We start from the raw sequence: 12,603 nt of genomic DNA, 5'->3' as shown, positions 1-12,603 counted from the left end.
CTTATACGGCCATCACCCTTTATGGAGCAGCATACGGGGCATATTATGCTATGGAGCATCTTATACGGCCATCACCCTTTATGGAGCAGCATATGAGGCATATTATGCTATGGAGCATCTTATAGGGCCATCACCCTTTATGGAGCAGCATGTGGGGCATATTATGCTATGGAGCATCTTATGGGGCATCACCCTTTATGGAGCAGCATATGAGGCATATTACGCTATGGAGCATCTTATGGGGCATCACCCTTTATGGAGCAGCATATGGGGCATATTATGCTATGGAGCATCTTATGGGGCATCACCCTTTATGGAGCAGCATATGGGGCATATTATGCTATGGCGCATCATGTGGGGCATATTATGCTATGGAGCATCTTATGGGGCATCACCCTTTATGGAGCAGCATATGGGGCATATTATGCTACGGAGCATCTTATAGGGCCATCACCCTTTATGGAGCAGCATATGGGGCATATTATGCTATGGAGCATCTTATAGGGCCATCAACCTTTATGGAGCAGCATATGGGGCATATTATGCTATGGAACATCTTATAGGGCTATCAACCTTTATGGAGCAGCATATGGGGCATATTATGCTATGGAGAATCGTATGGGGCATCACCCTTTATGGAGCAGCATATGGGGCATATTATGCTATGGAGCATCTTATAGGGCCATCAACCTTTATGGAGCAGCATACGGGGCATATTATGCTATGGAGCATCTTATAGGGCCATCAACCTTTATGGAGCAGCATACGGGGCATATTATGCTATGGAGCATCTTATGGGGCCATTAACCTTTATGGAGCAGCATACGGGGCATATTATGCTATGGAGAATCGTATGGGGCATCACCCTTTATGTAGCAGCATATGGGGCATATTATGCTATGGAGCATCTTATGTGGCATCACCCTTTATGGAGCAGCATATGGGGCATATTATGCTATGGCGCATCATGTGGGGCATATTATGCTATGGAGCATCTTATGGGGCATCACCCTTTATGGCGCATCATGTGGGGCATATTATGCTATGGAGCATCTTATGGGGCCATCAACCTTTATGGAGCAGCATACGGGGCATATTATGCTATAGAGCATCTTATAGGGCCATCAACCTTTATGGAGCAGCATACGGGGCATATTATGCTATGGAGCATCTTATAGGGCCATCAACCTTTATGGAGCAGCATACGGGGCATATTATGCTATGGAGAATCGTATGGGGCATCACCCTTTATGTAGCAGCATATGGGGCATATTATGCTATGGAGCATCTTATGTGGCATCACCCTTTATGGAGCAGCATATGGGGCATATTATGCTATGGCGCATCATGTGGGGCATATTATGCTATGGAGCATCTTATGGGGCATCACCCTTTATGGCGCATCATGTGGGGCATATTATGCTATGGAGCATCTTATGGGGCCATCAACCTTTATGGAGCAGCATACGGGGCATATTATGCTATAGAGCATCTTATAGGGCCATCAACCTTTATGGAGCAGCATACGGGGCATATTATGCTATGGAGCATCTTATGGGGCCATTAACCTTTATGGAGCAGCATATGGGGCATATTATGCTATGGAGCATCTTATGGGGCATCACCCTTTATGGAGCAGTATGTCCGGGCGGGCCGGACACGAGGGCGGACGGGGCGGGCCGGACACGAGGGCGGACGGGGCGGGCCGGACACGAGGGCGGACGGGGCGGGCCGGACACGAGGGCGGACGGGACGGGCCGGACACGAGGGCGGACGGGACGGGCAGGACACGAAGGCGGGATCAGACACCTGCTCAGGAATCTGTAGCCACGCCCCGTCCAAGCTCCTCCCACTGTGACGGAAACTGACGAAAAAACGGCAAAGAAAATATGCGACATTTCAGAGTGCTTAATACAAAGCTGTAAATTCATCCTCATGAATCAGCGCCGAAGTCTCCTCCGCGGAAGAGCAGCCGCCGCCTCACCTCACACAGCGGCCGCGGGTCCTCCGCACAGAGACAACAACCGACATCGACCGCACAGCAACAGCGGAAGGACCTGTGCTGACGTCACCGGCACGTGACCAGAAGAGGTGGAGCTAGAAGAGACAGGTCGGTGAAGAAACTACGATGACGTCAAATACACAGGGGGCGGAGCTTATTGGAAGAGTTACTGTGGAGACCCGAGAGCCCCGGCACTGCTGGGACTTGTAGTTCTCCGCTGTTGTCTGTCGGTCTCCTCAGTCTCCGCTCACTGATCTCAGCGCTGAGCTCCGCATCCATGTGTGCCGATCCCTCCCCTGAGGAGTGTTGACCCCATGATCCCCCCCAAAGAATTCTCATCCCCCGTCCTGAGCAGCGCCGCTCCCTCTTCCCCCCCCCTGAGAGCACTAATCCTCGTCCTGAGGAGCCGCTCCCTCTTCCCCCCCCCTGAGAGCACTAATCCCCGTCCTGAGGAGCCACTCCCTCTTCTCCCACCATGAGTGCACTAATCCCCGTCCTGAGGAGCCGCTCCCTCTTCCCCCCCCCTGAGAGCACTAATCCTCGTCCTGAGGAGCCGCTCCCTCTTCCCCCCCCCTGAGAGCGCTAATCCCCGTCCTGAGGAGCCACTCCCTCTTCTCCCACCATGAGGGCACTAATCCCCGTCCTGAGGAGCCGCTCCCTCTTCCCCCACCCTGAGAGCCCTAATCCCCGTCCTGAGGAGCCGCTCCCTCTTCCCCCACCCTGAGAGCGCTAATCACCGTCCTGAGGAGCCGCTCCCTCTTCTCCCACCATGAGAGCACTAATCCCCGTCCTGAGCAGCGCCGCTCCCTCTTCCCCCCCCCTGAGAGCACTAATCCCCGTCCTGAGGAGCGCCGCTCCCTCTTCCCCCACCCTGAGAGCACTAATCCTCGTCCTGAGGAGCCGCTCCCTCTTCCCCCACCCTGAGAGCGCTAATCACCGTCCTGAGGAGCCGCTCCCTCTTCCCCCACCCTGAGAGCACTAATCCTCGTCCTGAGGAGCCGCTCCCTCTTCCCCCACCCTGAGAGCGCTAATCACCGTCCTGAGGAGCCGCTCCCTCTTCCCCCACCCTGAGAGCACTAATCCTCGTCCTGAGGAGCCGCTCCCTCTTCCCCCACCCTGAGAGCACTAATCCTCGTCCTGAGGAGCCGCTCCCTCTTCCCCCACCCTGAGAGCACTAATCCTCGTCCTGAGGAGCCGCTCCCTCTTCCCCCACCCTGAGAGCGCTAATCACCGTCCTGAGGAGCCGCTCCCTCTTCCCCCACCCTGAGAGCGCTAATCACCGTCCTGAGGAGCCGCTCCCTCTTCCCCCACCATGAGAGCACTAATCCTCGTCCTGAGGAGCCGCTCCCTCTTCCCCCACCCTGAGAGCACTAATCCTCGTCCTGAGGAGCCGCTCCCTCTTCCCCCACCCTGAGAGCACTAATCCTCGTCCTGAGGAGCCGCTCCCTCTTCCCCCACCCTGAGAGCACTAATCCCCGTCCTGAGGAGCCGCTCCCTCTTCCCCCACCCTAAGAGCACTAATCCCCGTCCTGAGGAGCCGCTCCCTCTTCCCCCACCATGAGAGCACTAATCCTCGTCCTGAGGAGCCGCTCCCTCTTCCCCCACCATGAGAGCACTAATCCTCGTCCTGAGGAGCCGCTCCCTCTTCCCCCACCCTGAGAGCGCTAATCACCGTCCTGAGGAGCCGCTCCCTCTTCCCCCACCCTGAGAGCACTAATCCCCGTCCTGAGGAGCGCCGCTTCCTCTTCTCCCACCCTGAGAGCACTAATCCTCGTCCTGAGGGGCCGCTCCCTCTTCCCCCACCCTGAGAGCACTAATCCCCGTCCTGAGGAGCCGCTCCCTCTTCCCCCACCCTGAGAGCACTAATCCCCGTCCTGAGGAGCCGCTCCCTCTTCCCCCACCCTGAGAGCACTAATCCCCGTCCTGAGGAGCCGCTCCCTCTTCTCCCACCCTGAGAGCACTAATCCTCGTCCTGAGGAGCCGCTCCCTCTTCCCCCACCCTGAGAGCACTAATCCCCGTCCTGAGGAGCCGCTCCCTCTTCCCCCACCCTGAGAGCACTAATCCTCGTCCTGAGGAGCCGCTCCCTCTTCCCCCACCCTGAGAGCACTAATCCTCGTCCTGAGGAGCCGCTCCCTCTTCCCCCACCCTGAGAGCACTAATCCTCGTCCTGAGGAGCCGCTCCCTCTTCCCCCACCCTGAGAGCGCTAATCACCGTCCTGAGGAGCCGCTCCCTCTTCCCCCACCCTGAGAGCACTAATCCTCGTCCTGAGGAGCCGCTCCCTCTTCCCCCACCCTGAGAGCACTAATCCTCGTCCTGAGGAGCCGCTCCCTCTTCCCCCACCCTGAGAGCACTAATCCTCGTCCTGAGGAGCCGCTCCCTCTTCCCCCACCCTGAGAGCACTAATCCCCGTCCTGAGGAGCCGCTCCCTCTTCCCCCACCCTGAGAGCGCTAATCACCGTCCTGAGGAGCCGCTCCCTCTTCCCCCACCATGAGAGCACTAATCCTCGTCCTGAGGAGCCGCTCCCTCTTCCCCCACCCTGAGAGCACTAATCCTCGTCCTGAGGAGCCGCTCCCTCTTCCCCCACCCTGAGAGCACTAATCCTCGTCCTGAGGAGCCGCTCCCTCTTCCCCCACCCTGAGAGCACTAATCCCCGTCCTGAGGAGCCGCTCCCTCTTCCCCCACCCTAAGAGCACTAATCCCCGTCCTGAGGAGCCGCTCCCTCTTCCCCCACCATGAGAGCACTAATCCTCGTCCTGAGGAGCCGCTCCCTCTTCCCCCACCATGAGAGCACTAATCCTCGTCCTGAGGAGCCGCTCCCTCTTCCCCCACCCTGAGAGCGCTAATCACCGTCCTGAGGAGCCGCTCCCTCTTCCCCCACCCTGAGAGCACTAATCCCCGTCCTGAGGAGCGCCGCTTCCTCTTCTCCCACCCTGAGAGCACTAATCCTCGTCCTGAGGGGCCGCTCCCTCTTCCCCCACCCTGAGAGCACTAATCCCCGTCCTGAGGAGCCGCTCCCTCTTCCCCCACCCTGAGAGCACTAATCCCCGTCCTGAGGAGCCGCTCCCTCTTCCCCCACCCTGAGAGCACTAATCCCCGTCCTGAGGAGCCGCTCCCTCTTCTCCCACCCTGAGAGCACTAATCCTCGTCCTGAGGAGCCGCTCCCTCTTCCCCCACCCTGAGAGCACTAATCCCCGTCCTGAGGAGCCGCTCCCTCTTCCCCCACCCTGAGAGCACTAATCCTCGTCCTGAGGAGCCGCTCCCTCTTCCCCCACCCTGAGAGCACTAATCCTCGTCCTGAGGAGCCGCTCCCTCTTCCCCCACCCTGAGAGCACTAATCCCCATCCTGAGGAGCCGCTCCCTCTTCTCCCACCCTGAGAGCACTAATCCTCGTCCTGAGGAGCCGCTCCCTCTTCCCCCACCCTGAGAGCACTAATCCCCATCCTGAGGAGCCACTCCCTCTTCTCCCACCCTGAGAGCACTAATCCTCGTCCTGAGGAGCCGCTCCCTCTTCCCCCACCCTGAGAGCACTAATCCCCATCCTGAGGAGCCGCTCCCTCTTCCCCCACCCTGAGAGCACTAATCCCCGTCCTGAGGAGCCGCTCCCTCTTCCCCCACCCTGAGAGCACTAATCCCCGTCCTGAGGAGCCGCTCCCTCTTCCCCCACCATGAGAGCACTAATCCTCGTCCTGAGGAGCCGCTCCCTCTTCCCCCACCCTGAGAGCGCTAATCACCGTCCTGAGGAGCCGCTCCCTCTTCCCCCACCCTGAGAGCACTAATCCCCGTCCTGAGGAGCGCCGCTTCCTCTTCTCCCACCCTGAGAGCACTAATCCCCGTCCTGAGGAGCGCCGCTTCCTCTTCTCCCACCCTGAGAGCACTAATCCCCGTCCTGAGCAGCGCCGCTTCCTCTTCTCCCACCCTGAGAGCACTAATCCCCGTCCTGAGGAGCCGCTCCCTCTTCCCCCACCGAGTGCACTAATCCCCGTCCTGAGGAGCCGCTCCCTCTTCCCCCACCCTGAGAGCACTAATCCCCGTCCTGAGGAGCCGCTCCCTCTTCCCCCACCCTGAGAGCACTAATCCCCGTCCTGAGCAGCGCCGCTTCCTCTTCTCCCACCCTGAGAGCACTAATCCCCGTCCTGAGCAGCGCCGCTTCCTCTTCTCCCACCCTGAGAGCACTAATCCCCGTACTGAGCAGCGCCGCTTCCTCTTCTCCCACCCTGAGAGCACTAATCCCCGTCCTGAGGAGCCGCTCCCTCTTCCCCCACCGAGTGCACTAATCCCCGTCCTGAGGAGCCGCTCCCTCTTCCCCCACCCTGAGAGCACTAATCCCCGTCCTGAGGAGCCGCTCCCTCTTCCCCCACCCTGAGAGCACTAATCCCCGTCCTGAGGAGCCGCTCCCTCTTCCCCCACCCTGAGAGCACTAATCCCCGTCCTGAGCAGCGCCGCTTCCTCTTCCCCCACCCTGAGAGCACTAATCCCCGTCCTGAGGAGCCGCTTCCTCTTCTCCCACCCTGAGAGCGCTAATCCCCGTCCTGAGGAGCCGCTCCCTCTTCCCCCACCCTGAGAGCACTAATCCCCATCCTGAGGAGCCGCTCCCTCTTCTCCCACCCTGAGAGCACTAATCCTCGTCCTGAGGAGCCGCTCCCTCTTCCCCCACCCTGAGAGCACTAATCCCCATCCTGAGGAGCCGCTCCCTCTTCTCCCACCCTGAGAGCACTAATCCTCGTCCTGAGGAGCCGCTCCCTCTTCCCCCACCCTGAGAGCACTAATCCCCATCCTGAGGAGCCGCTCCCTCTTCCCCCACCCTGAGAGCACTAATCCCCGTCCTGAGGAGCCGCTCCCTCTTCCCCCACCCTGAGAGCACTAATCCCCGTCCTGAGGAGCCGCTCCCTCTTCCCCCACCATGAGAGCACTAATCCTCGTCCTGAGGAGCCGCTCCCTCTTCCCCCACCCTGAGAGCGCTAATCACCGTCCTGAGGAGCCGCTCCCTCTTCCCCCACCCTGAGAGCACTAATCCCCGTCCTGAGGAGCGCCGCTTCCTCTTCTCCCACCCTGAGAGCACTAATCCCCGTCCTGAGGAGCGCCGCTTCCTCTTCTCCCACCCTGAGAGCACTAATCCCCGTCCTGAGCAGCGCCGCTTCCTCTTCTCCCACCCTGAGAGCACTAATCCCCGTCCTGAGGAGCCGCTCCCTCTTCCCCCACCGAGTGCACTAATCCCCGTCCTGAGGAGCCGCTCCCTCTTCCCCCACCCTGAGAGCACTAATCCCCGTCCTGAGGAGCCGCTCCCTCTTCCCCCACCCTGAGAGCACTAATCCCCGTCCTGAGCAGCGCCGCTTCCTCTTCTCCCACCCTGAGAGCACTAATCGCCGTCCTGAGCAGCGCCGCTTCCTCTTCTCCCACCCTGAGAGCACTAATCCCCGTCCTGAGCAGCGCCGCTTCCTCTTCTCCCACCCTGAGAGCACTAATCCCCGTCCTGAGGAGCCGCTCCCTCTTCCCCCACCGAGTGCACTAATCCCCGTCCTGAGGAGCCGCTCCCTCTTCCCCCACCCTGAGAGCACTAATCCCCGTCCTGAGGAGCCGCTCCCTCTTCCCCCACCCTGAGAGCACTAATCCCCGTCCTGAGGAGCCGCTCCCTCTTCCCCCACCCTGAGAGCACTAATCCCCGTCCTGAGCAGCGCCGCTTCCTCTTCCCCCACCCTGAGAGCACTAATCCCCGTCCTGAGGAGCCGCTTCCTCTTCTCCCACCCTGAGAGCGCTAATCCCCGTCCTGAGGAGCCGCTCCCTCTTCCCCCACCCTGAGAGCACTAATCCCCGTCCTGAGCAGCGCCGCTTCCTCTTCCCCCACCCTGAGAGCACTAATCCCCGTCCTGAGGAGCCGCTCCCTCTTCTCCCACCCTGAGAGCACTAATCCTCGTCCTGAAGAGCCGCTCCCTCTTCCCCCACCCTGAGAGCACTAATCCCCGTCCTGAGGAGCGCCGCTCCCTCTTCCCCCACCCTGAGAGCGCTAATCCCCGTCCTGAGGAGCCGCTCCCTCTTCCCCCACCCTGAGAGCGCTAATCCCCGTCCTGAGGAACCGCTCCCTCTTCCCCCACCCTGAGAGCACTAATCCCCGTCCTGAGGAGCCGCTCCCTCTTCCCCCACCCTGAGAGCACTAATCCCCGTCCTGAGGAGCCGCTCCCTCTTCCCCCACCCTGAGAGCACTAATCCTCGTCCTGAGGAGCGCCGCTCCCTCTTCCCCCACCCTGAGAGCACTAATCCCCGTCCTGAGGAGCCGCTCCCTCTTCCCCCACCCTGAGAGCACTAATCCCCGTCCTGAGGAGCGCCGCTCCCTCTTCCCCCACCCTGAGAGCGCTAATCCCCGTCCTGAGGAGCGCCGCTCCCTCTTCCCCCACCCTGAGAGCACTAATCCCCGTCCTGAGGAGCCGCTCCCTCTTCCCCCACCCTGAGAGCGCTAATCCCCGTCCTGAGGAGCCGCTCCCTCTTCCCCCACCCTGAGAGCGCTAATACCCGTCCTGAGGAGCCGCTCCCTCTTCCCCCACCCTGAGAGCGCTAATCCCCGTCCTGAGGAGCCGCTCCCTCTTCTCCCACCCTGAGAGCACTAATCCCAGTCCTGAGGAGCCGCTCCCTCTTCCCCCACCCTGAGAGCGCTAATCCCCGTCCTGAGGAGCGCCGCTCCCTCTTCCCCCACCCTGAGAGCGCTAATCCCCGTCCTGAGGAGCCGCTCCCTCTTCCCCCACCCTGAGAGCACTAATCCCCGTCCTGAGGAGCCGCTCCCTCTTCCCCCACCCTGAGAGCACTAATCCCCGTCCTGAGGAGCCGCTCCCTCTTCCCCCCCCCTGAGAGCACTAATCCCCATCCTGAGGAGCCGCTCCCTCTTCTCCCAGCCTGAGAGCACTAATCCCCGTCCTGAGGAGCCGCTCCCTCTTCCCCCACCCTGAGAGCACTAATCCCAGTCCTGAGGAGCCGCTCCCTCTTCCCCCACCCTGAGAGCGCTAATCCCCGTCCTGAGGAGCGCCGCTCCCTCTTCCCCCACCCTGAGAGCACTAAGCCCCGTCCTGAGGAGCCACTCCCTCTTCCCCCACCCTGAGAGCACTAATCCCCGTCCTGAGCAGCGCCGCTTCCTCTTCTCCCACCCTGAGAGCACTAATCCCCGTCCTGAGGAGCCGCTCCCTCTTCCCCCACCGAGTGCACTAATCCCCGTCCTGAGGAGCCGCTCCCTCTTCCCCCACCCTGAGAGCACTAATCCCCGTCCTGAGGAGCCGCTCCCTCTTCCCCCACCCTGAGAGCACTAATCCCCGTCCTGAGGAGCCGCTCCCTCTTCCCCCACCCTGAGAGCACTAATCCCCGTCCTGAGCAGCGCCGCTTCCTCTTCCCCCACCCTGAGAGCACTAATCCCCGTCCTGAGGAGCCGCTTCCTCTTCTCCCACCCTGAGAGCGCTAATCCCCGTCCTGAGGAGCCGCTCCCTCTTCCCCCACCCTGAGAGCACTAATCCCCGTCCTGAGCAGCGCCGCTTCCTCTTCCCCCACCCTGAGAGCACTAATCCCCGTCCTGAGGAGCCGCTCCCTCTTCTCCCACCCTGAGAGCACTAATCCCCGTCCTGAGCAGCGCCGCTTCCTCTTCTCCCACCCTGAGAGCACTAATCCCCGTCCTGAGGAGCCGCTCCCTCTTCCCCCACCGAGTGCACTAATCCCCGTCCTGAGGAGCCGCTCCCTCTTCCCCCACCCTGAGAGCACTAATCCCCGTCCTGAGGAGCCGCTCCCTCTTCCCCCACCCTGAGAGCACTAATCCCCGTCCTGAGGAGCCGCTCCCTCTTCCCCCACCCTGAGAGCACTAATCCCCGTCCTGAGCAGCGCCGCTTCCTCTTCCCCCACCCTGAGAGCACTAATCCCCGTCCTGAGGAGCCGCTTCCTCTTCTCCCACCCTGAGAGCGCTAATCCCCGTCCTGAGGAGCCGCTCCCTCTTCCCCCACCCTGAGAGCACTAATCCCCGTCCTGAGCAGCGCCGCTTCCTCTTCCCCCACCCTGAGAGCACTAATCCCCGTCCTGAGGAGCCGCTCCCTCTTCTCCCACCCTGAGAGCACTAATCCTCGTCCTGAAGAGCCGCTCCCTCTTCCCCCACCCTGAGAGCACTAATCCCCGTCCTGAGGAGCGCCGCTCCCTCTTCCCCCACCCTGAGAGCGCTAATCCCCGTCCTGAGGAGCCGCTCCCTCTTCCCCCACCCTGAGAGCGCTAATCCCCGTCCTGAGGAGCCGCTCCCTCTTCCCCCACCCTGAGAGCGCTAATCCCCATCCTGAGGAGCCGCTCCCTCTTCCCCCACCCTGAGAGCACTAATCCCCGTCCTGAGGAGCCGCTCCCTCTTCCCCCACCCTGAGAGCGCTAATCCCCGTCCTGAGGAGCCGCTCCCTCTTCCCCCACCCTGAGAGCACTAATCCTCGTCCTGAGGAGCCGCTCCCTCTTCCCCCACCCTGAGAGCACTAATCCCCGTCCTGAGGAGCCGCTCCCTCTTCCCCCACCCTGAGAGCACTAATCCCCGTCCTGAGGAGCCGCTCCCTCTTCCCCCACCCTGAGAGCACTAATCCCAGTCCTGAGGAGCCGCTCCCTCTTCCCCCACCCTGAGAGCACTAATCCCCGTCCTGAGGAGCCGCTCCCTCTTCCCCCACCCTGAGAGCGCTAATCCCCGTCCTGAGGAGCGCCGCTCCCTCTTCCCCCACCCTGAGAGCGCTAATCCCCGTCCTGAGGAGCCACTCCCTCTTCTCCCACCCTGAGAGCACTAATCCCCGTCCTGAGGAGCGCCGCTCCCTCTTCCCCCACCCTGAGAGCACTAATCCCCGTCCTGAGGAGCCACTCCCTCTTCCCCCACCCTGAGAGCGCTAATCCCCGTCCTGAGGAGCGCCGCTCTCTCTTCCCCCACCCTGAGAGCACTAATCCCAGTCCTGAGGAGCGCCGCTCCCTCTTCCCCCACCCTGAGAGCACTAAGCCCCGTCCTGAGGAGCCACTCCCTCTTCCCCCACCCTGAGAGCACTAATCCCCGTCCTGAGCAGCGCCGCTTCCTCTTCTCCCACCCTGAGAGCACTAATCCCCGTCCTGAGGAGCCGCTCCCTCTTCCCCCACCGAGTGCACTAATCCCCGTCCTGAGGAGCCGCTCCCTCTTCCCCCACCCTGAGAGCACTAATCCCCGTCCTGAGGAGCCGCTCCCTCTTCCCCCACCCTGAGAGCACTAATCCCCGTCCTGAGGAGCCGCTCCCTCTTCCCCCACCCTGAGAGCACTAATCCCCGTCCTGAGCAGCGCCGCTTCCTCTTCCCCCACCCTGAGAGCACTAATCCCCGTCCTGAGGAGCCGCTTCCTCTTCTCCCACCCTGAGAGCGCTAATCCCCGTCCTGAGGAGCCGCTCCCTCTTCCCCCACCCTGAGAGCACTAATCCCCGTCCTGAGCAGCGCCGCTTCCTCTTCCCCCACCCTGAGAGCACTAATCCCCGTCCTGAGGAGCCGCTCCCTCTTCTCCCACCCTGAGAGCACTAATCCCCGTCCTGAGCAGCGCCGCTTCCTCTTCTCCCACCCTGAGAGCACTAATCCCCGTCCTGAGGAGCCGCTCCCTCTTCCCCCACCGAGTGCACTAATCCCCGTCCTGAGGAGCCGCTCCCTCTTCCCCCACCCTGAGAGCACTAATCCCCGTCCTGAGGAGCCGCTCCCTCTTCCCCCACCCTGAGAGCACTAATCCCCGTCCTGAGGAGCCGCTCCCTCTTCCCCCACCCTGAGAGCACTAATCCCCGTCCTGAGCAGCGCCGCTTCCTCTTCCCCCACCCTGAGAGCACTAATCCCCGTCCTGAGGAGCCGCTTCCTCTTCTCCCACCCTGAGAGCGCTAATCCCCGTCCTGAGGAGCCGCTCCCTCTTCCCCCACCCTGAGAGCACTAATCCCCGTCCTGAGCAGCGCCGCTTCCTCTTCCCCCACCCTGAGAGCACTAATCCCCGTCCTGAGGAGCCGCTCCCTCTTCTCCCACCCTGAGAGCACTAATCCTCGTCCTGAAGAGCCGCTCCCTCTTCCCCCACCCTGAGAGCACTAATCCCCGTCCTGAGGAGCGCCGCTCCCTCTTCCCCCACCCTGAGAGCGCTAATCCCCGTCCTGAGGAGCCGCTCCCTCTTCCCCCACCCTGAGAGCGCTAATCCCCGTCCTGAGGAGCCGCTCCCTCTTCCCCCACCCTGAGAGCGCTAATCCCCATCCTGAGGAGCCGCTCCCTCTTCCCCCACCCTGAGAGCACTAATCCCCGTCCTGAGGAGCCGCTCCCTCTTCCCCCACCCTGAGAGCGCTAATCCCCGTCCTGAGGAGCCGCTCCCTCTTCCCCCACCCTGAGAGCACTAATCCTCGTCCTGAGGAGCCGCTCCCTCTTCCCCCACCCTGAGAGCACTAATCCCCGTCCTGAGGAGCCGCTCCCTCTTCCCCCACCCTGAGAGCACTAATCCCCGTCCTGAGGAGCCGCTCCCTCTTCCCCCACCCTGAGAGCACTAATCCCAGTCCTGAGGAGCCGCTCCCTCTTCCCCCACCCTGAGAGCACTAATCCCCGTCCTGAGGAGCCGCTCCCTCTTCCCCCACCCTGAGAGCGCT

At 61.9% G+C, this 12,603-nt stretch overlaps 1 protein-coding gene across 1 annotated transcript in view; it reads right to left on the bottom strand.

Moving 5' to 3' along the window:
* The window catches only part of LOC138638928 (zinc finger protein 585A-like), a 108,010-nt gene extending 105,925 nt beyond the window's left edge, over positions 1–2,085 (bottom strand). The window contains exon 1 of the mRNA XM_069728682.1: positions 1,985–2,085. Coding sequence (XP_069584783.1) covers positions 1,985–2,031 — 47 coding nt within the window. The 5' untranslated portion in view covers positions 2,032–2,085. The remainder of the gene's footprint in view (positions 1–1,984) is intronic.
* Positions 2,086–12,603: the final 10,518 nt, after the last annotated feature.

This window comes from Ranitomeya imitator, chromosome 5 (assembly GCF_032444005.1).
Source record: "Ranitomeya imitator isolate aRanImi1 chromosome 5, aRanImi1.pri, whole genome shotgun sequence".
Lineage (NCBI taxonomy): Eukaryota > Metazoa > Chordata > Amphibia > Anura > Dendrobatidae > Ranitomeya > Ranitomeya imitator.
The sequence above is the reverse complement of the archived record's forward strand: the minus strand, read 5'-3'. Positions and strand labels throughout refer to the sequence as shown.